Genomic DNA, 24,818 nt, shown 5'->3' with positions numbered 1-24,818 from the left:
TCACTGATGGTGCAGTCAGGGAGCCTGGTCTAGGAGCCACACTTTATATCACTCATCAAGATTCAGTGAAAGTTGAAGGCTACTTTAGTGCTAAACTCCACAAGAACCAGTCAATTTGGCTACCATGCGAGGTAGAGGCCCTTTCTATTGCTGCTGCACTGAAGCACTTTAGCCCATACATAATCCAGTTCCCAAAGAAAGCCTGTGTGTTAACAGACAGCAAGCCTTGCATACAAGCCTTTGAAAAGCTATGCAGAGGAGAGTTCTCAGCTAGCCCCCGTGTAACTACCTTTCTGTCTACAGCCAGTAGGTTTCAAGTCTCCATTCGGCATGTGGCTGGTGCAGCGATACTGCCTTCTGATTTTGCCAGTCGCAATGCTCCCGACTGTGACAATACCACCTGCCAGATCTGCAGTTTTGTCTGCACTTCTATGGCGTCTGTTGTATGCCAGGTTACGGCTGAGGGCATTCTTCATGGGTCCCAAAAACTCCCCTTTACCAACAGATCAGCATGGCTGGCCATACAGGCTGAGTGCTCTCACCTTCGTTCTCAAAATACAGGGCTCCTGTGTGTAGCCAAAAAAAAAAGAAGTCAGCTGGTGGCAGGGCCTTTTCCTATCGGGCTCCATTTTTGTGGAATAACCTGCCTGCTGCCATCAGACAATCAGAGTCTGTTGAGTCCTTTAAATCCAAACTTAAAACTCATCTTTTTGCCTTAGTTTACAATTAGTTGCCTTTAAGTTGAGTGCTTCACAACCTGTACTGGATGGCGGTTTGGTATTCTGTCTCAATGAATTTACCAACCACTGTTCTGCCGATGAGATTATCAAGTAGATTACAGAGTATAGATTATGACGAATTGATGATTTAATTGATTTTGGCTAATGACTATTGCAAACTGTTCTCTTCTCTAACATGTCTTTTCTCTCTCTCTGAATGATGTCTTCTCCTTTCTCTTTTTCTGTGTTTGAATGGTGTCATGTGAGTCTCTCTTGCATGCATGTGCAGTTGGTTCTCCTCCCAGGTCTCCGTGGTGATGGTGGTCGTCATTTGGATGCTGCCTGCCCTTCCACTCCTCACATAAGTTTTTCTTTTATTACATGATGATGCTGGTCACGTGGCCTGGGTCCTGGACTGCTCCATTGGCATGTGGACACTGCTTGGCATCCTGTGCATCATGTTCTTCATAAATTTTATGTCCATTATAATTCTGTTATCCTCTTTCAATGTTGTATTACGTAAATTGCGTGAACACAACATCCATTGCACGCTGTCCATCTTGGGAGAGAGATCCCTCCTCTGTTGCGCTCCCTGAGGTTTCTTCCTATTTTTTCTCACTGTTAAAGGGGTTTTTTAGGGAATTGTTCCTTATCCGATGAGAGGGTCTAAGGACAGGTTGTTGTGTTGCTGTTAAGCCCACTGGGGCAAATTTGTAATTTGTGATACTGGGCTATACAAATAAAATTGATTTGATTTGATTTGACCTCCAAAGGACATGTGCTCACCTCCGCCAAGGCACCCGGCCCTAAAAGAAGCTACTAACTAACATATGTGATGTTAAACGTTACCTGAATGTAGCCACATTATCCAATGATGGTCTTTTGGTGGTGCATCACCATACCGCCCCCCCGCCCCCCTTGCTTCCTCAGCTGACTGTATCATAATTCCAAGGTTGGTCCTGGATGGCCTCCTTATGTCCCTTCATATAAAACTTGATCACCCTCCAGCTGAGATTGGTTGTACAACACTCGATGTTCTGGACATGGATGCTGCCATCCAATGTGTCACTGAGGGTTGTCACCACTGTGCTGCACTTAAGAAAGTCGCTGCGTTTGTGGTGGACCAGTCAGCGTGATCCGACAGTCATCATCGGTGCATCCTTTGCAGCCGATGTGTTCGAACGTGAGTGCCAGCTCATCCTTGTGGTCCGTGAGTGTGTCACCTCTTTCACGGCATCCACTCTCATTGAAGATGAATGGCACCAGACCCTTTGTGATGCTCTGATTTGCTTGTGTATTGGCTTGTGGCCGCTGGATGGTCCATTTGCTGTGATTAGAACTGACCCGGCTCCTGGCTTTGTGGTGTTGGGTGGCGATGGCACTTGCCAGGCATAGGCTGACTGTTGAGGTCGGCAATGCTAAGAACATCAACAAAAATCCTGTCGCTGAGAAGGCCATTCAGGAGCTCCAGGGCAAAATACTGCGTCTTGAGCCAAATTGCAGAGCTGTCACCTCCCTGCTTCTGTCAGTTGCCATTGCCCACTTGAACAGCCGCATCAGATCCTGCAGTTTGTCTGCCCGTGAGATGCTATTACACAGGGACCAGTTCTCCCACAGTCAGCTGCCTATCAACGACTGGGACATCATTATGCAGCAGCGTGCACAACGCTTGATCAATCATCCATATAGCATGAAAGCCAAAGCTCCCACTGGTCATGTTGCATCGCCTTCCATAGTCCGTCCTGGTGACCTTGTATATCTCTATAGTGATTGAAATAAGTCTAGAGCCCAAGACAGATACCTTGTCATCAGCATTGAAGGGTAATGGTGCAACGTGCAGAAGTTCACAGGTACCCAACTCCGTCGCACTTCGTACAGGGTTAGATTTAGTGATTGCTACCAGGTGGCGAGTGACACTCCTGACGTGGTCTTATGTGATGATGCAGACGAGGACACGTCTGGCATAGATCCTGATGTCTCCCCTCCCCCGGGACCCAACATTCTCCCTGCCATAGCTGAGCCTGCTCCAGCACCCTTTTTGCCCACTGGGGTTCTCAGTTCTCTTCCTCAAGACGAACCCTCTGCTGGTCCAGTTAGTGATCAGCATGATGAAGAAACCCATGGAACTATTTTGCATACAGGTGGGGCTCTTCGGCTTTCCAGCCGCTCCCGCAGGCCTCCCATGTGGTTGAAGGACTTTGTTGCTTTGTAGCTTTCTTGTTCATTCCTCCACACCATAGTTGGACATTCCCATAATTCCTTCAGGGTCTGTGTGTTCTGCCTTTGCAGCATGTTTCAGATTCTGTTACTGTTCTATCCTATAGTGCCTTATGCTCTGCACCCTTTGTATTGTTTGTGCCCTTAGTGGTGTTTTTCTACACTGTTTTTGAGTTGCCTTATGGTTTTTATGGATGGGTTTTGGGACTGGAAAAGAGGGTGGCACCAGGAATGTATTGTGTACTTTTGGGGTACTTGGGTTGTCTATGTCTCTCTCTTGTTACCTTGACATCATTCAGTAAAATCATCTATGCACTTACTGGATCGTGTCTGTGGCTTTGTGAGTGTCCTCACCTTATACTGGCGCGGAGAGGTTTCTTAATGGAACAATACTTTTCAGAATCTCTACCAATACACACATTAAAAAAAGTCAAATATGCTACTGAGACCTTACATCGTGTGGAAAAATGTTAATGACCTTGTATTTCTAGAGAGAAATTGGGCTTTTTCCCAGACTTCCATACAACTGGAATCTTTTTGGAGGCAGCATCTAGCGGCCATTACAAGAACCTGCATTTTAAGGCACTTCCCGCATTGGCTTCCAAAATCACATTGCCACTTGATCTGTCTTCTTAACTGTAATTTAATCATGTGTTTATGCTTACTTTATGATAAAAAAACAAACAAAATAAACACGAATATTTGTAGACATACAGGAAGCCTACCTGCGGATCTGTCTAGAGGGAACACTGGAGATCATGTTCCTCCAGTTCCCTAACATCTTGTTGACAGCACTCCTCTGCTTGAAGAACTGTCCCAGAGAGCTGTTCATCATCTTTTTAGAGTGGGGAGTCTGCACACTTTCCTGGCACTCTGACCCAGACTTGTCAATGATGCTGGTCTCACCGCCACTCATCTTCCTCTCTGCCGCATCCTTACTCTTCAGTGTCACGGTGTAGGCAGACTTTTTCCAGTGGCCCAGGAACAAGACCACTATACGCTCCTTTCGAAGACTGGTGGTCTCTATGACATCTTGCCCATTCTCACTGTAGTCAATGCCAGAGTGGCTGTTTTGGTCCATTTCTGGGACATGATTCAGGACTTTATCTTTTTTATCTGTCTCTATAGCATCTACTTGCATGGGAGAATTTAACACAACAGCCTCCTCTGTGTTGTCTGACAGCGGGAAATTCTGACTCTCAAAATTGGACTTTAGATTACTCACTGACACACCAAACTGATGAATTTCATCCACTATCCTCTCCCTGCGTCCTCTGGTGGAATTCAGTCTGTCTGGCGTCTGGGAAAAGACTGTTATCAGGTCTGTGTTGGGCATCTTGCAGTAGGGCTGGTCTGTCAGATTGGTCATGAGCAGCGACATGCTCTTTACAATGCCTGAGATGCGGCTGCACCACACAGGCAGAGGGACTTGGCTAGAGAAGTTCCTGAATTGTGTGTTGACAGTGATGTTGACGATTGGAGCAGGAAGGATGTGCCTGAGTTCCTCAGCCAGACGAGCAAGCTCTAGCTCATAGCCCTCACAGTTCTTCTGCATGGACACATTTGCAATTTGCTTTTCCAGGTAGATGAGGTCGTCCTCGGTCAGCAGCTCTCCAAACGGGCCGAGGATGGCATTGTGGGCCTGGGAGTACCTCCAGCTGACCTTGGCATATTTGCTTCCATTCTCCTGTAAGACAGGCAAATATCATTGAAATAAATAAGAAGCAGGTGACATGCTTAAGCCCTTTTCAAATGGCTTGGTGAAAAGTACTGTAAAGATCCAGAAGAATTGCCCACTTCCAAACCTTGGAAAAGCGTATTGACCAGTTATCCAAATATAGATAACTGATATCTAAATATACTATTTGTGCTCATTTATTTTATACATGCAATTGACAACAAATGAGGCGGAGGTTTTTTATGAAAATGGATTCATGTGTTTTGCACATTGTCAACAAATTCGTGCATAGTGACTTTCAAGTGTCTCCACTCAACATTCCCACTCTTTTTTCAAGGACATTTTCCATGAAAATGATATACAGCTAGATATACATAACAAATGCTGCTCATGAAAGGTTATATTATTCAGTGTTAACTATCAGTGGAATCCTGGAAAAGTCTCTAAATGGACTTTGTAAATTTTAGCTGATCGCTGATTACACAGCCCAACGTTCAAGCACTGAGCTCAGCAGTTAAAAATATGCTATCTCAGTGGGTAAAAATATGATTTTATAACCCAATTTTAGAATTTTCCATGACCTCAATAATATTTCCAGGAAATGTGATCACTTCTATAATGTTCCAGGTGTTTTCCATAAGTGGAAAATTAGTATAAATATTGCCAGGTTTTGCAGGACGCGTGGGAACCCTGAAATTCATCTAAACTGTAATAGCTCTGCTACAGTATCTGAGTACCCCATACCAGTACCCCCATGCTGAATGTACAAATGACATTTTAATGTAGCATAAAAATATATATCATGCCAAGAAATAAAGTAGACCTTACCTTCCTTCTCTGATCCTCCTCATCCAGTAGCCTGGCCTGCAGCTGCCTCACCATCACCTGCCTCTTCCACTCAGCAATAGGACGACCCCTCTCATCATGGGTAGGGACGAGGTAGTCAATGTCTGCCAGGTTGGCTTCCTCTGTGGGTAGTACTACCATCTTACTCTGTAGAAGGCACAGAGCAATAATTTACTGTAGATCAGCATTTTAAAAAAATTGAGATATTGGCCAAAAAAAGCAATCAGGCAAGTGATGGGTAAGAAACAGGCAGGCTTATTGTACATACTGTTTGTCCTGTAAAAGCCCCTGATATCCCTGACCGTTTCAAGGATGTGATGGATTTCATGTCACCGAGAAGGTTTTTTTCAGCCAGGAGTTTCGCATCAGGCAGTATCCTCTTATCAGAGGGGACTTTATTCTCACTTCCAGTCACTTTGGTCTGACTGAAACTTTTAATAACTGCAAAGAAAATCATCAGAGGTCTCTGCTTATTATTGCATAATTTATTACATATTCTAAACACAAATACAAACACTTATTCATGACAGCTGTACTGTAAAGGTTGCCATTTTTGCTTGGTAAAAACGACTGATTAAATTAGCCAAGATAAAACAGAGTGGCTCACTCACCAGATGTTGCAATCTGAACCTGCTCTATTCTACAGGCTGGGGATTTCTCTGGCTGGACAGGTGTGCTGGACGAAGATGGGGAAAGATGAGGTGCGAGATGTAGCCGAGGGTACCGTGCCCGGGGGGGCTCCTCATTCTCTGATTGCTGGCAGGGAGAACAGAGGATCACTTTGGATAACAATATGAAGACTCAACAAATTAAATGTTTTTATACATGCTCAATAATCCAGGTAAGAAAATCAAAGAAAGTTGAAACAGTTCATCTGGATACAATGTTTACTGACAGAAACGTTTCATCACTCATCTAAGTGATCTCTTCAGGCTGACTGAAGAGGCCACTTAGATGAGTGATGAAATGTTTCAGTCAATAACATTGTATCCAGATGAACTGATTCAGCTTTCTTTGATCAACAAATTAAAGTTTAGAGAAGGTACTGAAAAGCACAGTGCAGTCTTCACCTTTAAACTTTCCATCTGTCTGCTATTGCTGTGACTCCCTCTGCATGTGTCACTCAGGCATTGGTAGTAGTCCTCTCTGCTGGGCTGCCACAACGAAGTTGGCTTTTCCTTGACCTCCTCCTCTCTCACTGATTCAGTCCCCTCAATGGGCTTATCTGCCAAAAAGGACTAGTCGAAACAGTAGACAGAGATACATTTTGAAACCCCTAGCGGAAAACAGAAGAACACATCTGAGCTGTCGTTCATTAAGTATATTGACTGCAGGGGAAACCGAGCAACCCCGACTACAATGGCAACATTTCACACCACCGCAGGGCGGATGCAGAATATATGGAAGCATTTAGATCCCCTTAATGAACCTGTATTGTCTTAACTGACTTCATGCAGAATCCATACCATCAAATTTAGCCCTGTAAGGACATTATTAGAAGCAAAACATCAAAGGCTAATATGCTGCCACATGCTGTTATGCTTTGTCTCCATGAGGTGGTCCTCACTATTTCCTGTCATGTGGTACTTTGATGTCTTAACAGTACAAAATATGCTGTGACATTGCTCAGGCGAAGGAATAAACTTCCCAGAAGTTGTATAATACATAGCTAAATAGATAAACAGGGGGCTGGGAATGGGTGGAATCCAATTCCTTAGTGACCCTTCTCGTAACAGTTCAACGTCCTCCAAGCTACATCGCATTCGTTCGTGTGTGTGTTTAATTAGATCCAGTGGCCAGTGAGCATTTGGTTTTCATCAGCACCCCCAGTACAATTGCCACACTGATCTAGATAGCCTAACCCTGTTCTGCCCAGAATCCTCTCTTCAACGATCAGAGGCCACAAAGACCCTGATCTGGACAGATTAGGAGCCATGAGTTATCTCACAAACAGTTACTTACCACTGTCACAATGACAGGCATACAGTACCAGTAATCTGTGGTCTCAGTGGGTAAAGCCAAACGGACTGAAAATGATTTTAGAATATCATGTCTTATCTAAATAACATTGTGTTTCACTACTTTCTGCTCTGGAATCCATCAGTAAAACAGCCTTTTCCCATACAAAATACTTGTGTTTTGATGATAAATTGTGGTGTGGAATGTATACAGTAGGTATACATTATACACAGAACACTTAAATGTAAATACATGTCCACTCACACCTTCATACAATCTCAGTGATGTGGCTGCCTTCACTATAGAGATGGATACTTGTGAGTCTAATAGGAACCAACACACACAATCACTCTCTGTAGCTGTTTGGTATTTTGCAAAACCAGCCACATTTGGATGCTCAACACAAAGCTGTCTTAAAGAAGAAAAAGATCTTTATCAGATTATTGCAGATTTTGTAAATATTTGAACATTTTTCAGAAATGACTCTTCATTGGTCTCACTGGAGTTTATCATACTGTTATAGATCCTTTACAAAAGCAACGATCAAAACTCCATACCCAAGTCCAGTCCAAGACCCACAGAAAGAAAAGCATATCCAACATTAAAAAAACCTCCTTAATCATCTTAACAGTAGCACGCCCATGATCTAATAAAAACAACTTGAGAATAGGTCATGACCAGCAATGAGTAGCATACCAGTAAATAACTAAAACATTGCAAAATCAACTCTTCTGTTAGTTTTTCTCATGAGTTTAACAAAAACTGCCATCCAACATACCAAAGTGAATACTCAGCCTGACAGATCTCCCATACTATTAAAACAGTTTCCCAGAATTTAAAAAGACGAGCAAAACAAAAAAAAACTTCCATTCAATCTCTATCACTATCAATTAAACAAGAAGTAACAAAAAAAGGAAAAATACTGAAATCACCAATACATCACCCTTACACCTTACTAACCTTGTCTCAATCTTTTTTTTTCTGTGAGGACCAATAAAATGAGAGGGGCTCTCTAGGGCCACTGCCTTGTCCAGCCAAGTATCCAGGTGGCCACCCAGTATTGAGGATGTGACCCTATCTGACGATCACCCACCATTCGTTTGACACCATCATCAACAACTACACTAGTCGCCAAGGGCCGCCAGGCAATAAACAATAAACTCTGATCGGAGAATGCTGTTAATAATTAAGGGAAAGGATAGGATGGCCGGTAATGTCACTAATGCACGGACAAACCAATGGCAATGTTGTTGCACGAAAGGGGGGTATCAGCGGAAGGCTGTCAAAGCAGCTGGAAAACAGACACTTTATCCAGTGTGTTCAGGTGCTTTTTCCACTCCGCTCCATTGTACGAGGAAGCTAATGCATCATTTTTTCTTTGGCAAAGTCTCAGTGAGATGATTAGTGTAATACAACTGTGGAAACACATTGATCATGTTCAACCATTAGCTCCAACCTGGGCAGAAGGCAGGACTTTGATTGATAATTAGGAAATTCAGACAGTGGATGTGTGGATGGGACCAGGTAGAGCTGAGATAAACACTGTCTCTAATATCACACCAACTCATTAGTGTGAACCCATGGTTCATTCGACATGAAGCTGCATGGGTGTTGTGACAAACTGGAGCCACATTCTCAGGATCAAGTGACTCAAGTCATCCAGCAATCTACTGAGTTTCTTGATATATATACCTTTTTCACTTCCCTTGTTAAGATTAAAATGACGTGTGCCAGTATCCCTAGATGAAAGAAATGAAAAACAAGAAGACCCCCTGGCTGAAAGAGAATGAGGGCAACTTGGTGTGTTTTGACTCCTATTGCTGTTACATATTTTTTGGATCCTATCAGAAAGGGACATCAAATACAACTTTTTGATGTTGTTGGGCTATGAATACCAGCCTTTTCAACTGGAACTACGTTTGAGCATAATCCAGCAAGGCTTTGCGAAAATTTTAGGTAACTATATCCACAAGCTTAATGTGGGAGAATGAGGGTTTAATGAGAAGCATGCTTGCAGATTCCTTCATCCTTGTGAAGTGAATTAAGCACTCTCTGGTGACAATGCTGAAAGACTACCATGAGCCATCCTACTTGTGACCACCTCATACACAGACATGTATCGTGAGGAACTATCACACTGTAGCATGCACTTATTCCCCACAGAAAGCAAAACAAAAACAAGGTGTCAAAAGAAGGTCCAAAAAGAACATTGCGATTGAACGGGAGGACATTCTGTCTGAGTCATGCAAGTGATCTAAAAATACCACTCTCTGACAACAATGTCTTTGTTGGATTGCAGTGAATGAAGAGCAAGAGACATAAATGTGTGTAAGATAAACCTCCCGCCATGTATTGTTTATTTGAATGCAGCTGTTTCTGAGAGGCACGATGAGGAAGAGCAGTTGGCAACACTAGAGGAGTGTGACCTCTTTGTGAGCAATCAAACATGCGAAAAAGCCAAACACGCAACTCTCCGGTCACTGTCTCAAACAATCCATTTGGGTCGTTGCTCGGAAATGAGACTATCTGACTGACACTTTAGAGCCAACGAAACCCTGTGTGGTACATGGTACTTTACAAACGTTCGACAGCATTAGAAATGTAATTAAAACAAGTCTTTTTCAACAACCCAGCTCTGGCACTGCAGAGTTCAAAGCACGCACAGGCTATTTTTCAAATATTATGAAACCCGGATGGATTTAGAAAAAAAAAATTAAGCCTCATTTCAGGCACTCTATCATATGAGCCTGTTGTTAACATCCTTTCTCAGTTCATCCATCTAACATTCACTGCCAAGAAACATAATACACTGCACAGTCTGCTACCACGTTGTATAGTATCCAGAAGTGACAATCATCGCACTTCCAAGCCTTGGAAAAAAACATGACACACAATCAAACGTGTGTTTGAAGCCAATGACATCCTGCTCTCCAGGCTCTCTGAGGGATAGAGTTGCCAGTTCCACGCCATCAGAATGGTGAAAACGCTGAAACTTAAGCTCCTGGATCTCATAACGGGCTCAGCCCCTGGGCCTTCCACCTGAGCCACTGGAGAGGAGTAACTGATAGGCCCTTAGCTGGCAGCGGCGCTAGCTGCGTTCGATGCTGCAGCGGTCCCTCTGCTAATTAGCTCTCCATTGTTGATGGAGGATTATTTCTGAAGTAGCGCAGCAGCCAAGCCTCACTGGCTCCCCATCATCAGCCTCTTCCCATGTGAGTACTCCTCTCCTCTGCTGACTTATTCATTGTTTCTATTGGCTGCCAGCTTCCGTTACTCTGCACATCACTGTGCACGCCGTACACTATGCGTCTCGTTCTGCCCGGGGCAGCTGAAGTGGAATACAGAAAAAAGACCCACATCTCGCAAGTGAACAGGCCATTATTTTAAGCTTCGACAAGTTTGCTGACAGGGTGGTCCCCACGGGCTCTTTCATCCAAAGGTATACGTTCTTTGCGATTTGAAAAGAAACTTAACCAATGCTCAGATTTCAGCATGAAATAGTAACACTGGAGGGAAAATACTTATTTTTCCCTTTGAAGGTGAAACAAGTCTAACAAATAAATGTAATAAAATATGCTATATGCAGCAAACTCCCTTTTCCCTTCTTTGAGATGAGCATACAAATATTTGACCCAACTTACTCCTATCTTCATAAGGAAAGACCAGTGCAAGCAAAGCATTGTCAATGAAATATTCATTAGTCAAATCAAGGTGTGTTGTGTTTAACACAAAACAAAAGAGCTAATCTGAGACGGTCCTCAGTGGCACCTGAGAAGATGAGACCAATCTGCTCGTGTTCATAGACACAGTAATGAGCCGTAATGCCTAATTAAACACCAATACAATTGTGCTCCACTTTCTGGGTCTCTTCCATTAAGGGTTATTCACTCAGCATAAGTGGAGAGAACAATTGTGGCATAGGGAAGACCTGATTTAAATGTGTGTCACAAATTAAAACAAATGAAAAGCAGCGAGCTTCAAGAGGTCTGCTATGCTCAGGCAACATTGCGGCTTTGATTCTCATGCTAGAGGAAACAGCTGCGCAATGCAGACAGGTCACCATGAAAATGTGCAAAATAAAACACAGGTAAAAAGGGAGTTCTTACGTTTCTCTCCATGGCACGGAGAAAACTGGTACATTCATGGTGTCCATTGTACTCAGCCAAGTCTGCTGCTGTGAATCCATCAATATCTTGGTCTGAAGGGATCGCGTGATTGGCCAGGAGGATTTTACAGCACTGATGGAAAGGATGGATGAGCAGTAATCATACAACGAGCACACAGCAGGGATATCTTAATTTTCTTATAAAGTCATAGTGATAGCTAACCTCCAGCTCTCCATTTTCTGCAGCATCATGCAATGGGGTGCCACCCCAGTAATCCTTGATGACCGTTGAACCCAGGTGGAGCAGCCTCTCCACAATGCAATAGTGCCCTCCACTGGCAGCAAAGTGCAGAGCAGTCACTCCATCTCTGTCCTGGCAGGACAGGCTCACATCTGTGAAGGTGACCTGATAAAGGGTTGATGAATCATGATCAAAGTGCTGATTTGACTATATGACTATGTGCGTGTGTGTGTGTGTGTGTGTGTGTGTGTGTGTGTGTGTGTGTGTGTGTGTGTGTGTGTGTGTGTGTGTGTGTGTGTGTTATATAAGTTAAAGGAAAGCTGGTGCTCTATCCTAATTCTAAAAAGGAATACCACTCCCACTGACCAGCCAGTCAACCAGGGCATGATGGCCCATGTGGGCTGCGGCGTGTAGGCAAGTCATGCCGTCATGGGCCCGCAGATGGATGTCAGCCCCACAGTCTTTAACCAAGTACTCTGCCACATGCAAGTGCCCCTCCTGGCAAGCTAGGTACAGTGGGGTAGCGCCTATTCGTGTCTGGCTGTTTACACACCTGTAGCAAGACAAAGTTAATTACAGGTCACTTTTTTTTTATTATTACTATTAATCTTGGATCTTGTGGGGGAGAAAGCAGACCAGAATTTCCATCAATTATGCAATTACTGGTCACTTAATTACAACTGTAATGTCAAAACTCTTTTAAATCTCACAAAATATGATTTGCCCTTTTTATTTCAAGTTATTGGTGAAATTATTGTGGTGTGGCAGTTGTGTATTTTAAATACAGTTGACATGAAATGAATACAGCTGGGCCACATACACATTTACACACAAACTTGACGTAACGTGAAGAGATCTGGCATATGACAGACAGCCTCAAGTCTTCCATTATTCACAGGCTGCTGATGGTCACATGTGACACTGTGACCTCCCTGTGTGCCATGCAAATTGCAGTCATGCCCTCCTGTGAGGAGGAGATGGAAAGGGTGGACGTGTAATGTGGTTTTATCTTGTGCTGATGTAGTACCTTGGTCTCAGTTCAGAGGTGAGGAGAAAAGGGGATTCAGTGGACAGGGATATCATTTCACATGATCCCCTCCCCCTATCTCCGGGTCCAGACATCATCAGGAGGGCCAGTGCATTGTCACCCATGTTATGATGCAGCCTAAGTAAAGCCAACTTTATTCGTATAGCTCTCAATCACAGTTGCAGTCTCAGAGGGCTTTAAATTCACACAGCGAAACACAGTGGTTGCGGTTAATGACAATAAACGACACATCCTTAGACCCTTCATTTGCCCACTATACAATTTATTCTCTTGGTCAACTCAGAACTACCTCAAACAATGAGGTTACAGATTTTACTTAACTGAAGCATCAGTAGTCTTGAGCAAACCCTATACATTTCAGATTAAAAAAATTTTTGCTATTGCTGTATTAGTGTATATGTATCTTAAGACTTTGCCCCTTTACCTAAAACACTACGTTAAAACATGTGTAGTGAATCATTTATGCTATGACGTCCCAGCATGCTTTGCGTGAAGTTTGCATTGGGGTTCTCAGGTGACTAGTCTGGATGAGATTGTTTAACGGTCTGTATGTGTGATCACATGTCACATGATGGCAAAGAGACTGTCAAAAAACACCCTGTGTTTTACTCTGCGGGTCACCAGAGGTCCATTGTATATATTCTGCAAAGATAGGGCTTAGCCTGAAGTATGCAGTTCAAACAATATGAGTCCAAGTCATTCAGAGACTATGTGATAATTTACAGCAGATTTGGTGTTGATGTTTGGAGAAATTCTTTCCCCCCCCCCTTCTCTCCTCAATTGTATCTGGCCAATTACCCCACTCTTCTGAGCCTTCCTGGTTGCTGTTCCACCCCCTCTGCCGATCCGGGGAGGGCTACAGACTACCACATGCTTCCTCCCATACATGTAGAGTCACCAGCCGCTTCTTTTCATCTGACAGTGAGGAGTTTCGCCAGGGGAAGTACCGTGTAGGAGGATCATGCTATTCCCCCCAGTCCCCCCCCCCCTGAACAGGCACCCCGACTGACCAGAGGAGGTGCTAGTGCAGTGACCAGGACACGTACCCACATCCAGCTTCCCACCCGCAGACATGGCCAATTGTGTCTGTAGGGACGCCTGACCAAGCCAGAGGCAACACGGAGATTCAAACCGGAATCCTCGTGTTGGTACGTAACGGAATAGACCGCTATGCTACCTGGACACCCCCATCTGGGGAAATTCTAAACGAAAGGAAATGCTCTTTCAAAGTGAATATCGACCTGGCCCTTGCACGGTAAATGCAGGGATGTCATTGTCTTACCCGGGTGCTTGTTGAACCAGTAGTCTTAGACAGTTGAGGTGCCCCTTGGCTGCGGCATAGTGAGCAGGTGCAGCTCCACAGTTTGTCTCCACCTCGGCCACACCCCCAACAGATAGCAGCCACTGAATAACTTCAACACAACCAAATCGAGCCGCAAGGTGGAGTGCAGTGGCCCCGGCAGCATCCTTGTCCTGAAACCATCCAAAACGATGAGTTAAGTGTTAAAAAAAAAAAAGGTGCTGCATGCTCATTGTGGGGAAGTATTCTCATGACTACCAAGAACATGGTACCCTGGTGGTCATGAGAATGACACAAACACACACATATGCACAAACCATACCATAAAACCTACTCAAGCAAATGAATGAATTCTCTTTTCAATGCAGTGGCACCAACGTTAAAATCCGACCTTACTTCAAAAGCTTCAAGTAGAGCTTCTCATGGAGAGCCCCCACTTATCCTGATGATAATATAGAACATGAGACATGTGTTGTCTAATTTTGAGCACCTGTCTGCATTCTCTAGTCAGGAGGTTGTCTTGGGTTTAGAAATCAACACTGGGGCAGGCGCAGTCGACTCTACTGTATCACATGGGAGCTAGCGCTAGTGAGGAGAACCCCTGACCCATCTGGACATAATTACAGTGGCTATGTAATACCAGAGGATAATAAGTAAGTCAACACCATATGATGTAATCAGCTGGTAAAACATCTGAAAAGATACTCTACAGAACCTTTTACAACTGCAGTGATGTAAGAGCACTTGAGGATTGCTTAGATGATCATCTAAAGCCATCCCTTGAATTTGGATTTCTTTAACACACAACTCAGTAAAAGATAACAAGAAAGCAGGGACTGTGACATTTTAGTGGCTTTGAGCTGTTTGGTTTTATGTCCCTGTGTGATCCAAAGCCACTGGCCACTCACCTCAACGTTGCAGCCACCCTGATCCACCAGCCACACAAGCTCCTGAGTGTGACCTGTAGCTGCGGCGTCATGTGCCGGTGTGGCCCGGTTTAAGGCCCGGGCATCAGCTGCCAGGCCCAGCTCAGATATCAGATAGCCCAGGCAGTCCAGACGTCCACATCGTGCTGCATGGTGCATCGGACCAGCCCCTTGGGCATCGGTAATGTCTGCCGACAGGTGGCCAGAAGAGGCCAGTTCCTTCAAGGCTGCCAGGTTGCCCGCCCGGGCCGCCTGAATGGCCCTATGCAGAACCATCCCTGCCACTATCTCCCAGATCTATCGATGAACTATGGCACAGAGAGCAGGTTTACGGGAGCTCCTTGGACCCCCAGCAAGCTGTTTTCTCACATACACACATAGGCAGGCAAACACACATGGTAATGCAAATGCGAGCACTTGTTGCCACCCCCCAAAGCCAGGAAAGTGACACCCAAGCACTAGCCAGCAGGCCTGCGTGGCTGTGGGAGAGAGAGGCGCCAAGTCAGACCCAGTGAGATAGAAAGGTAATGAAAGATGGGTGGAGGTGCAGCACTCATGGCCTCCTGCTCCCCTTTGTGTGGCAGTGAACACATGCTGGCAAACACGCTTGTGCTTCACTGGAGATGGGGGAACCGAAGCAGCACGGAAACTTAAGTAATGGGAGAAGTCACCGCCAAGGCATGGTGGATTACCATGAGTGTTATTTTTTACAACTATTTTAAAAATTCATCTTGGACTCAGTGGGGAATGAACAGAGTCAACTGTAAAACTGGCAAGATTACAGCCAAGACTATTAAATGTGATCAGCTCTGGTTTCATTACGTAAGGTATACAGAAAATAAGCAAATTTAAAGTGCACGTAAATGTTTTATTGTAAAAATACATTTATTACTGTGGCTAAATAGCTACCCGTGTTATGTTCTGACAAGCAAGAAAGGGTGATGACGTTTTTAGCAGTGCAAAACAATTCATAATCCATCCATCCATAACCAGCACCCATCAATTCCCTTCAAGGTTTTCCATTCCTCAACAAATGCAACATTTTCTGTAAAAAAGCACCCACTGCTCAAATAAATTCTTGTATATTCACCTCATATATATGCACATATAAACTTTAAATTATTTATATAAATTTAAATTATCTTACATGATTCAAGGAAAGCACAGATAATGCACCCCTCAATTCCATATATTCTCACTCTTTTCCATAACTACGTTGGCAACTTCACAGAGGCCATCAGTTCATTGCTTCTAGCAGTTTCACAGTTTTCCTCAGGTCCTCCACCACAGTGTCCACATCTGCTCTCGATGTGCCCCTACCCACACTTAAACGTAGGGCATTAGCGGCCACCTCTGGGGGGATGCCACAGCTCAGGAGGATATGGGAGGGCCTGATGGACAGACACAACACAGAGTAACCATTTCGCTTATTCATTAACACATTTGGAGTCTTGACGTAGGCAAAGTAAGTGAGAGACGTACTCATTACCTATCACCACTGTCTGAGTGGCAGGCAGCACCAACACTGGCCAGCAACCTCATGCAGTTGGACAATACTTTGCGGCCTAAAGCAAAAGGGAGGTATTAATCATTCAAAGCCTTTGTAGTTTACAAATAGCCCCAGTGCAGGTCATGACCTGCTTCCGACAAGCATGGGTATAGGGTTAGGGGACATTGTCCAGAGTGGCAGACCAAAACACATCATGCGAAGGAAAGGAGTCAACAAACATCTCACCTTGTAATGCTGGGCCGAGTATGGACACATTACACGTGTTGGGGAGAATGTCAGATCCAGGGAAATGACTGTTGAAGTGGATCTTCTCCTCCCCAAAGACAGCCTGAAAACACAAACGAACAAAAAATGTCAGGCATGCAAGGATGTTGTGTAAATCAAGCATCATTATGTTCAAAATATGGAAACGGTTCACATCAAATCCAATACCAGAACCACCACAACAAAGACCATGACACAGTCATAAATATTGCACATACAAAGACCATTGAGTTTTGTGTGAGTTTATTTTCTCACGACACATGCAGACTAACCTACCCTTAGTCGCTCTTCCAGATAAAGTCTGATACTTCGCATATGACTCTCATAATCCGAAACATTGGCAGTCACGAGCTCTGCAGCCTGACACAATGAATCAAATACAATGAAACAGGTAAAAAAAAAAAAAAAAAAAAAAACCTGACATCAATTTGGCGTCTGAATTAAACAACATAAAATCAGTATCTTCTATGTAACCCTTCCTCTTTTAGGGCCTTCAAGGGTTTTACTTCAGTTATTCAAAATTTGAATATACTGTTGTTCCCTACTGACACTTGGTTTCAAAATTCAAGAAAAAAGGAAGTTCACACCTACCTTCCCAAGACCAGCGATCATTGGGGTGTTTTCAGTGCTGTAGAAATTGTAAAAAAAACTAGACCTGAACATCTAAATATTAATTTTGTGACTTGTTCCATGTGTGGTATTTTACTAGTGATATTTCCAGTGAGACAGTCTAGAACTTAACCCCGGTCTGAAGTTCCTCTCTTGTCCTCCTCCATAGAGCATTGGGTACAAGGGAGTTTTGTTTCCAGGTCCCTTCACGTACAAGGCTCCTACCCGAGGTGCATAAAACTAGAAATGTAGTAAAAGAGAATCCAATTAGATAATTACCTTTACCATGAATACTGCTTAGGCAAAACATGGTATTTCATTTTGTAAAGTCCTGACCTTGTGTCCAACTATGGTAAGGTAATCCACTTCCAGGTCACAGACATCTACTTGTATTTTCCCCAAAGCCTGGGCAGCATCAGTGTGGAGGAGGATTCTGGAATGTGGACGCTGCTTATTCAGAGACTTAATTTTCTGGCAGATCTCTCGCACTGGCTAGAAAGAAGAAGTAGTTTTTGCATAATGAAGGTTGAACTCATATAGCATTATCAAAATCAGCTTTTGCTGAGGGATCAAAATCAAGTGTTGCATATGGAAACATATTCATGAAAGATCAACTTTTGATATATTTTGGGGGAATCTGTGAGCAGAGCCAATAGTTTTTTAATAGGATTTACAACTATTTAGTTGATTGAATAAGAATGTTGATCAAAAATCCTCTAAATATTTTCCCCCGTTTACATAGAATCTTTGACCTGAAAATCTTTATTTATTTTGCGGCTACTGTATGTGACTCGGCGGCATAGTGACGCAGTGGTTAGCGTGGTTGCCTCCCAGCAAGAAGGTGCTGGGTTCAAACCCCGGGGTTGTCCAACCTTGAGGGTCATCCCAGGTCATCCTCTGTGTGGAGTATGCATGTTCTCCCTGATCTGCGTGGGTTTCCTCCGGGTTCTCCAGTTTCCTCCCACAGTCCAAAGACATGTAGAGCAGGTGAACCGGTCATACTAAATTGTCCCTAGGTGTGAATGTGTCAGCCCCGTGATGGCCTAGCAGACTGTCCAGGGTGTCTCCCCACCTCCTGCCCAATGACTGCTGGGATAGGCTCCAGCATCCCACGACCTCAATTGGAATAAGCAGCTTGGATAATAGATGGATGGATGTATGCGACTCTTCTGGAATGAAAATTTGGAACGACGTGCATCCCTTACATATAATTACTTCTCAAAAATTGTCCTTTTATCAACAACCAAGATGCTTTATCCATATAAACCCATGTCTAGAGGCACTTTGAAAGAAATGTGCAGAAGATGGAGGGGGAAAAAAAAGTGCTTGCATTCCCAGATTGTTTTCAATTTTACCATAATGACTCCGGTCTCATTGTTGGCCAGCATGATGGAGATAAGACAAGTGGTGGGACGCACAGCAGCAATGATGTCCCCCACCTCCACCCGGGCCGTCACCTTGGAAACAGGAATGACAGTCACATCTGCGGAAAAAAAAATGACTGGTCTTTGAGAAGACAAGAATCACAGAGCAAGGTCAACAATAATGAAAGAATGAGAAGAAGTACAGGCTTTTTCTGCTAGTAGTTGAAGGAAAAAAGGGACTTAAGATATGAAGCAGGCTCTTACCTGCCTTGCCGTCTTCCAGTAGGTGTTCTGCTGTCAGTTTGACTGAGTCATGTTCCACATTGGAGATGATTATGTGAGGAAGCCAAGCACTTTCATTCTGGTAAATTCTCAGTCCTTCACTTTGTTCTGAATACATGAAGCTCTTACTGAAGTGCTCAATGGCAGTGTGAAACACCAGGTTATTGGCCTGAAAGAAGTATTAAGCACATGCCTCAATGCTAAGTGTTGGAGTTCTCATGAGACTATTTAAAACTTTCTGCTAATATTCATTATTAGACAACACATAAGGTTGCCAATTTCAAAACACAGTTATGTCCAAATACTAATGCTTACCTCTGTTCCACCTGAAGTGAAAATCAAGTCCTCCATTTTACCTCCCACCATTCTTGCCACGTTTTCTCTGGATTGATTAATGATTGCCTTGGCATTGACACCTAGATATTAAAAGGAAATCATACAGAGCTTTGCTGTTCAAATTCTGAGTTAAATGTCAATTCACAAGTATTTGATGCAGGACGTAAGTCTTCACCTGCTATATAATTACTACTTGGGTTTCCCCAGGCTTCATGAAGAGCCTCAGAAATAGCTTTGATTACTTCTGGCTCCAGAGGGGTGGTGGCATTGTAGTCCATGTAAATCCTGTATTGTGAAAGGTACAAGAGAGACATAACTTACATTATATTGAAGATGCAATAAAATGGACTGCATAGGTATAAGCAAACTCATGCGGTTGGTCTCTAAAACAAAATGATGCCCTGACCATCTGCTGACAAGTGAGAATGAGCAAATTATCTTTATGGCCAATATAGGATTCCTTCTGCCACGAAAATATACATAAGTATTTGTATCATCATTTTTCAAAGAAACATTTATTTTCCTGTATCTTTAAATATGCTCCTGAGGGAAAAAAAACAACAACAGTTGAATAGATAAACGTGTAGCATGTAAAACAGTCAAACTTCTTTTGACGTGCAATGTGACTTGACTTCATGCATTGGCTGCATGAAGTCAAGTCAGATTACGAGTAAATGCACTGGTAAAAACCAATTTAGCTTTAGCTTTGTATCCAACTGAATTTCCCTACCTGTCCACATTCATCTCTGAATGATGAAACAAGGTATTTCCAACCATTGCATGGCCCTTTAGCAAGGTGACATCATCAGGTCGATCAGCCATAACCTAGTAAAATAATCTGAGAAACGCTTTAATTAATAAACATGATGCAAACACGTGTCATGTCAAGTGGATAGTTAACTAGGTTAGTTTAGAGAGTCTGTGGTTGCTTGGGACTTGTATTAGATTGTTTTCATTGATCAGCCAGCGTTACCTGTCACAATAGGCAAATACATAACATTAATCTTGACGCAGGCCCAATAATCCACCCATTCCCATCCATTTATCCTGCTCGCGGGGATGCTAGAGCCTATCCCAGCAGCCACTGAGCGGCAGGTGCGGAGACACCCTGGACATTCTGCCAGACTATCGCACAGGGCCGACATACACACACCACATACATTCATTCATTCATTCCTAGGGACAATTTAGTATAGCCGATTAACTTGGCCTTCATGTCTTTGGACTGAGGGAGGAAACCGGAGCGGGCCGACGCAGGAAGAACATGCAAACTCCATACAGGACGACCCCCAAGGTTGGACTACCCCGGGGCTCGAACCCAGGACCTTCTTGCTGTGAGGCGACCTTGCTACTCACTGCGCCACCGTGCCGCTGCTCAATAATCCAGGTAAGAACATCAAAAGATTGCATCAGTTCATCTGGATACAACGTTCCAGATACGTTTCATCACTCAACTAAGTGGCATCTTCAGTCTAGACTGAAGATGCCACTTAGTTGAGACCGAAGATATCACTTAGATGAGGGATGAAAGTTTAGACTGAAAATGTCACTTAGTTGAGTGATGAAACGTATCTGTCAATACACGTTGTATCCAGATGAACTGATGCATCCTTCTTTGACATAACAGTTAAGATCAGCAAAGGTCGTTGGGAACACGTAAACATTTTTCCAGGGCGTTTACTGCTGTTTGAGCCACAATCGTTTTCAAGTACGTGTAGCAGCTGGCCGACAGAGCTAGCGACATAACCAGATGTTAGCAGATGTGGCTAACCACGTTAGGTAGAGTTGCCATTTATCCGGCGGAAATCACATTCATCACAGTGTTGCGATGACAGGCTGACTTTCTGAGCCGCATCACTTTACTGACTCTGACCTTGTAAACGGATGAGAAGATACTCTGGGTAAGTTGGACAAGTAAATCATCTGTTGAGTGTGGACTTCTGAACACTGGGTGATGTCACGTCTTCCACCCAGGCTCCGGAGCATGCGCAGAACTCGCCACGCTATTTTTTCTGAGGCGGTGATTCCGAACGCAGCCGGTATGCCGAGGTCTGGAAATGATCACGTGAGTGAAGACGTAGGCGCCACTTCACCGCCTCAGTCGGGCGGGATCAGCTGACTGGTTCGGGTCGGAGAGGTGGGGCTTCGAAACGTGGCGGGATGCAGAGCTTTTTAAAACGACCGCAAACGACGCATCGTTTGTGGGTTGCAGTGGGACGTGCAGTGGATTGTCGTTGCGCAGTGAATCGATTGATTATTTCTGAGTGTTGTGTGACGGAGCCGTCAAGAAAGAGATCCCAAGTGTGGACACATTTTGAGCTGTTGCACCCGAATACGGTTATACTAAGGTTATACCATGGTCAGTGAGTTTTGTATCGTGTTGGTATAACCATTATTCGGTTACACCACCAATGAGTTTTGTATCATGTTTGTATAACCCGAATGCGGTTATACCAACATGACACAAAACTCAAAGTTCATGGTAAAATGCAATATAACAGATACATAATTGAAGACCTTCAAATGATTTTTTAACTTTATATATTGATGTTTTTACAGGTTCAGTGCTTCCTCTGTCCTCAACAGCTGACATAATAAATAATAATAATAATAACATGTCTTCAATGCTGACACGGCAAACCATGAGAACTCTCGGGTGGGATTATGCCAATAACCAAGGTAGGCCTCAACATCAGTTTATAGTCCTACTTACAGCTGACATGCTAAGAAAATATCAGTATTACACACATACTTAACAAAACCCACAATAGTGATTTTAAAGGCTTACCTTATACTACTAAAGTAGGCCTACTCTCATTTTCTCTTTTAACTACATTTCAATGAAACATCATACTGCAACACAAACCTAATAAATTCCTTTCTATTAGGCAACAGAAAACATGAGCTGAATGACGCTCTTGCAAACATAACTGTTCAATATTCTCAGCTTTTCTCTGGCTTTAGAGCATTTGTGGCAAAACTGGATCCCACAACCCAGCAAGGCAGGTTGTGTAAGCAATGCACGGTGGATAAGAAGTATGAAGGAGGAAAGCAGAAGGCCAGAGCCGACTTCAAATAAAACAAACTTCAAATACAATTTTCTTATTCCATTGGTATAGTATCTGCCAATGGAGTAAGACATGTTTATTTGAAATAAACATGGTGAAACTCGGAAAAATATTCAAAAGTCCTTCTTAGCCTTGTTCCTCCAGTATCCACCTGTATACCAAGCGCCCCTGCCTTGTATGCCAAATGTATATGAAATGTATTTTATACATAATGTAGCCGGGTGGTAAATCTGTTAAATATGTTAAATGATTTTCCACTTAAATTTAGTATAGTTTAACTGTTAATATATGTAATTGTTACACTGTCAAGCCATGTAAAATGTCATTTGATGTAGTTAAATTGTGAAGCAGATTGTGAGTGTATTTTTATAGTTTTGGTTGTCATTGCATGTTTTGACCAGTAAGTGGCAGTGTTGCGGACTTTTATTGTAACTCCGTGCAAGTTATCCAAGTGCATCTTGGGTATTCTTTCTTTTTTTCTTGTGTGGAGCGCCTGAAGATTGCGGTGTGACGGTGCTCTGACTCCGCAGTAAGTAAGGGTAAATATCTTGTGAAATATACCTGTAACATTATTCCAAACAATATTGTATGTCGGTAATTTGACAAGATGGTTTGATTCAGACGCTACTGGAGTTGATGTTCGGTGATTTTGGGCGCGAGCCGTCGACCACTGTTCGCCATTGCAGGCATGACAAGGTAATGTTGGCGTGAATAAAGCCACACCATGCCATTGTATTTGGGATGTAAAGGTTTTATATGCGTTTTAATTCTGTTTAAAGGTAACTGACAGAGTGAGAAGTTGCGCGATCTTCAGGAAGTTCCACATGTCTTTGTTAAAGCCTGTTTAACATACATAGTCCACTGCCGTATTTTGCACCGTATGTTGTATGTTGTATTTATTTTCCTTTTAAAATCTTTTCTGTTAAACTTGCCACATCTGTGAACATTTATGAGCTGTTTGCTTGAAAGACACAGGAATTTATGCACTCAGTAAAACGATCTGCATTCGAAGGTTCAAACAATAAAATTAAAGCTACAAGAACCCCGGAAGTAATTGTGTCCTGTGTGGTATCTAATTCCACGGGCTACAATAATTTATTATTTCTATAAATATATGTATTACGTTTACCTTCCGCATGAAACAGCTGGTACGTCTCATTAGACTGCACAGCATCCACGTAAGCAGCAGATGTCACCCATGTGCGCTGTGAACGAAGCTTCGAGTAGTGAACCAATTTCCAACACAATGGTTCCGGTTCAACAAACATGGTAAAAGCTTCAGGAAGTCTCTGTAACCCTGTGGTTAAATTATAGGCCTTAGATATATTATATTGCACTATTAGATAAGAGTTTGGCCTATGTTTGTTATTTGTTTACCTTTTGAATATGAATATATTATATTGTTGATATTGTTCTGCAAAACAGTTGTTTACCAATGTGAAATGCATTTACTTTTATTATTGAAAAGTTACCATTGTTGTGATTGGTTGGCTGTGGAGAGAATAACTTACCATTGTTGTGATTGGTTGGCTGTGGAGAGACTACCTTACCTTTAATGTGATTGGTTGAGAGGGCAGCGGGGAACGTCAGCGCGAGCAGACTGAACAGTGAGAGAAAGTAGGTCACTCGTTCCTTGTGTGAGGAAAAACGGAGCAGTTTGATGTCGAGTTATGTGCTATTTTGCGGGGAGAGAAATGTAATTGAAGTTTAGTGAACAGTTATGTGTGCGGGTGTCTGACCGAGACCCATCCCGGGAACTGTTTGTGTGGACTGGGGAGACAAACTGACTACTCGTCAGTCCCATGTGGACCCAGCGACGTTACGGAGCGAGCTAGCCAGTCGGTGTTCGTTGCTAGCACAGCAAGACGCGCGAATGGACTGGATGCGGTAAGGGGCTTGCCCCACAGTGAGTCGGGCCGTCTTCTAGTTTAGCGAAGTAACGTTATCAGTTACAGTGTAGTGGTGTGTTCATGCGACCATCGAGGAACGCAGAAGGAGTCGTCTGTTGCCGTGTTGTGCTGCTGAGGCGAGCGCACTGTTCGACCGTGAGATGGTGCTAACGACTAACTAGCCAGTTAGCTAGGATGGCTGCCTGCCTGACGTTCGCTGCTGTGCTGCGGTTGTAATATTTGCTAGTAATATTTGATTTGCTAATGTCCCTTACGGCTTTCCGTAGCGCCACAACAAAGTCACGTGATGTACGTAACAACGTCAGTCGGAATCCGGTCGGTGAATAAACACCCAGCACGAGAGAAGTCGTCCTTGCTTTATTAATGTTATAAGTTAACATAGCCAGAGGGCACAGATCATTACATGGTGTCAGAGTAGCGGAGTTTAAATACCCAA

At 43.5% G+C, this 24,818-nt stretch overlaps 2 protein-coding genes across 2 annotated transcripts in view; both read right to left on the bottom strand.

Moving 5' to 3' along the window:
- LOC130109375 (espin-like protein) overlaps window positions 1-16,318 on the bottom strand; it is a 38,173-nt gene extending 21,855 nt beyond the window's left edge. The window contains exons 1-11 of the mRNA XM_056276256.1: window positions 16,187-16,318; window positions 15,022-15,347; window positions 14,096-14,286; window positions 12,132-12,318; window positions 11,748-11,930; window positions 11,526-11,657; window positions 6,531-6,698; window positions 6,072-6,216; window positions 5,729-5,901; window positions 5,443-5,607; window positions 3,662-4,623 (exon numbers count right to left, since the gene is read on the bottom strand). Of these exons, the coding sequence (XP_056132231.1) occupies window positions 3,662-4,623; window positions 5,443-5,607; window positions 5,729-5,901; window positions 6,072-6,216; window positions 6,531-6,698; window positions 11,526-11,657; window positions 11,748-11,930; window positions 12,132-12,318; window positions 14,096-14,286; window positions 15,022-15,315 (2,600 nt within the window). The 5' untranslated portion in view covers window positions 15,316-15,347; window positions 16,187-16,318. The remainder of the gene's footprint in view (window positions 1-3,661; window positions 4,624-5,442; window positions 5,608-5,728; window positions 5,902-6,071; window positions 6,217-6,530; window positions 6,699-11,525; window positions 11,658-11,747; window positions 11,931-12,131; window positions 12,319-14,095; window positions 14,287-15,021; window positions 15,348-16,186) is intronic.
- scly (selenocysteine lyase) lies at window positions 15,852-21,399 on the bottom strand. The gene is made up of 13 exons (XM_056276255.1): window positions 21,278-21,399; window positions 20,135-20,242; window positions 19,580-19,689; window positions 19,384-19,484; window positions 19,051-19,237; window positions 18,778-18,905; window positions 17,759-17,914; window positions 17,556-17,662; window positions 17,405-17,441; window positions 17,090-17,173; window positions 16,775-16,877; window positions 16,529-16,604; window positions 15,852-16,430 (listed from the first exon to the last, which is right to left on the bottom strand). The coding sequence occupies exons 2-13, from the start codon at window positions 20,224-20,226 to the stop codon at window positions 16,277-16,279; spliced, it is 1,335 nt and encodes a 444-aa protein (XP_056132230.1). The 5' UTR covers window positions 20,227-20,242; window positions 21,278-21,399; the 3' UTR covers window positions 15,852-16,276.
- Window positions 21,400-24,818: the final 3,419 nt, after the last annotated feature.

The sequence above is a fragment of the Lampris incognitus genome, chromosome 3 (genome assembly GCF_029633865.1).
Source record: "Lampris incognitus isolate fLamInc1 chromosome 3, fLamInc1.hap2, whole genome shotgun sequence".
NCBI classification, from domain to species: Eukaryota; Metazoa; Chordata; class Actinopteri; order Lampriformes; family Lampridae; genus Lampris; species Lampris incognitus.
The sequence above is the reverse complement of the archived record's forward strand: the minus strand, read 5'-3'. Positions and strand labels throughout refer to the sequence as shown.

What these genes read in the sequence shown, in the direction of transcription:
- scly (XM_056276255.1), bottom strand. Translation starts at nt 20,226, where the DNA reads ATGGCTGATCGACCTGATGATGTCACCTTGCTAAAGGGCCATGCAATG. An exon ending in ACTGGAAGACGGCAAGGCAG is followed by an intron (nt 18,906 to 19,050) that starts GTAAGAGCCTGC and finishes TTTTTTCCGCAG; the next exon opens with ATGTGACTGTCATTCCTGTT. An exon ending in ATCTGGAAGAGCGACTAAGG is followed by an intron (nt 16,878 to 17,089) that starts GTAGGTTAGTCT and finishes TTGTGTTTTCAG; the next exon opens with GCTGTCTTTGGGGAGGAGAA.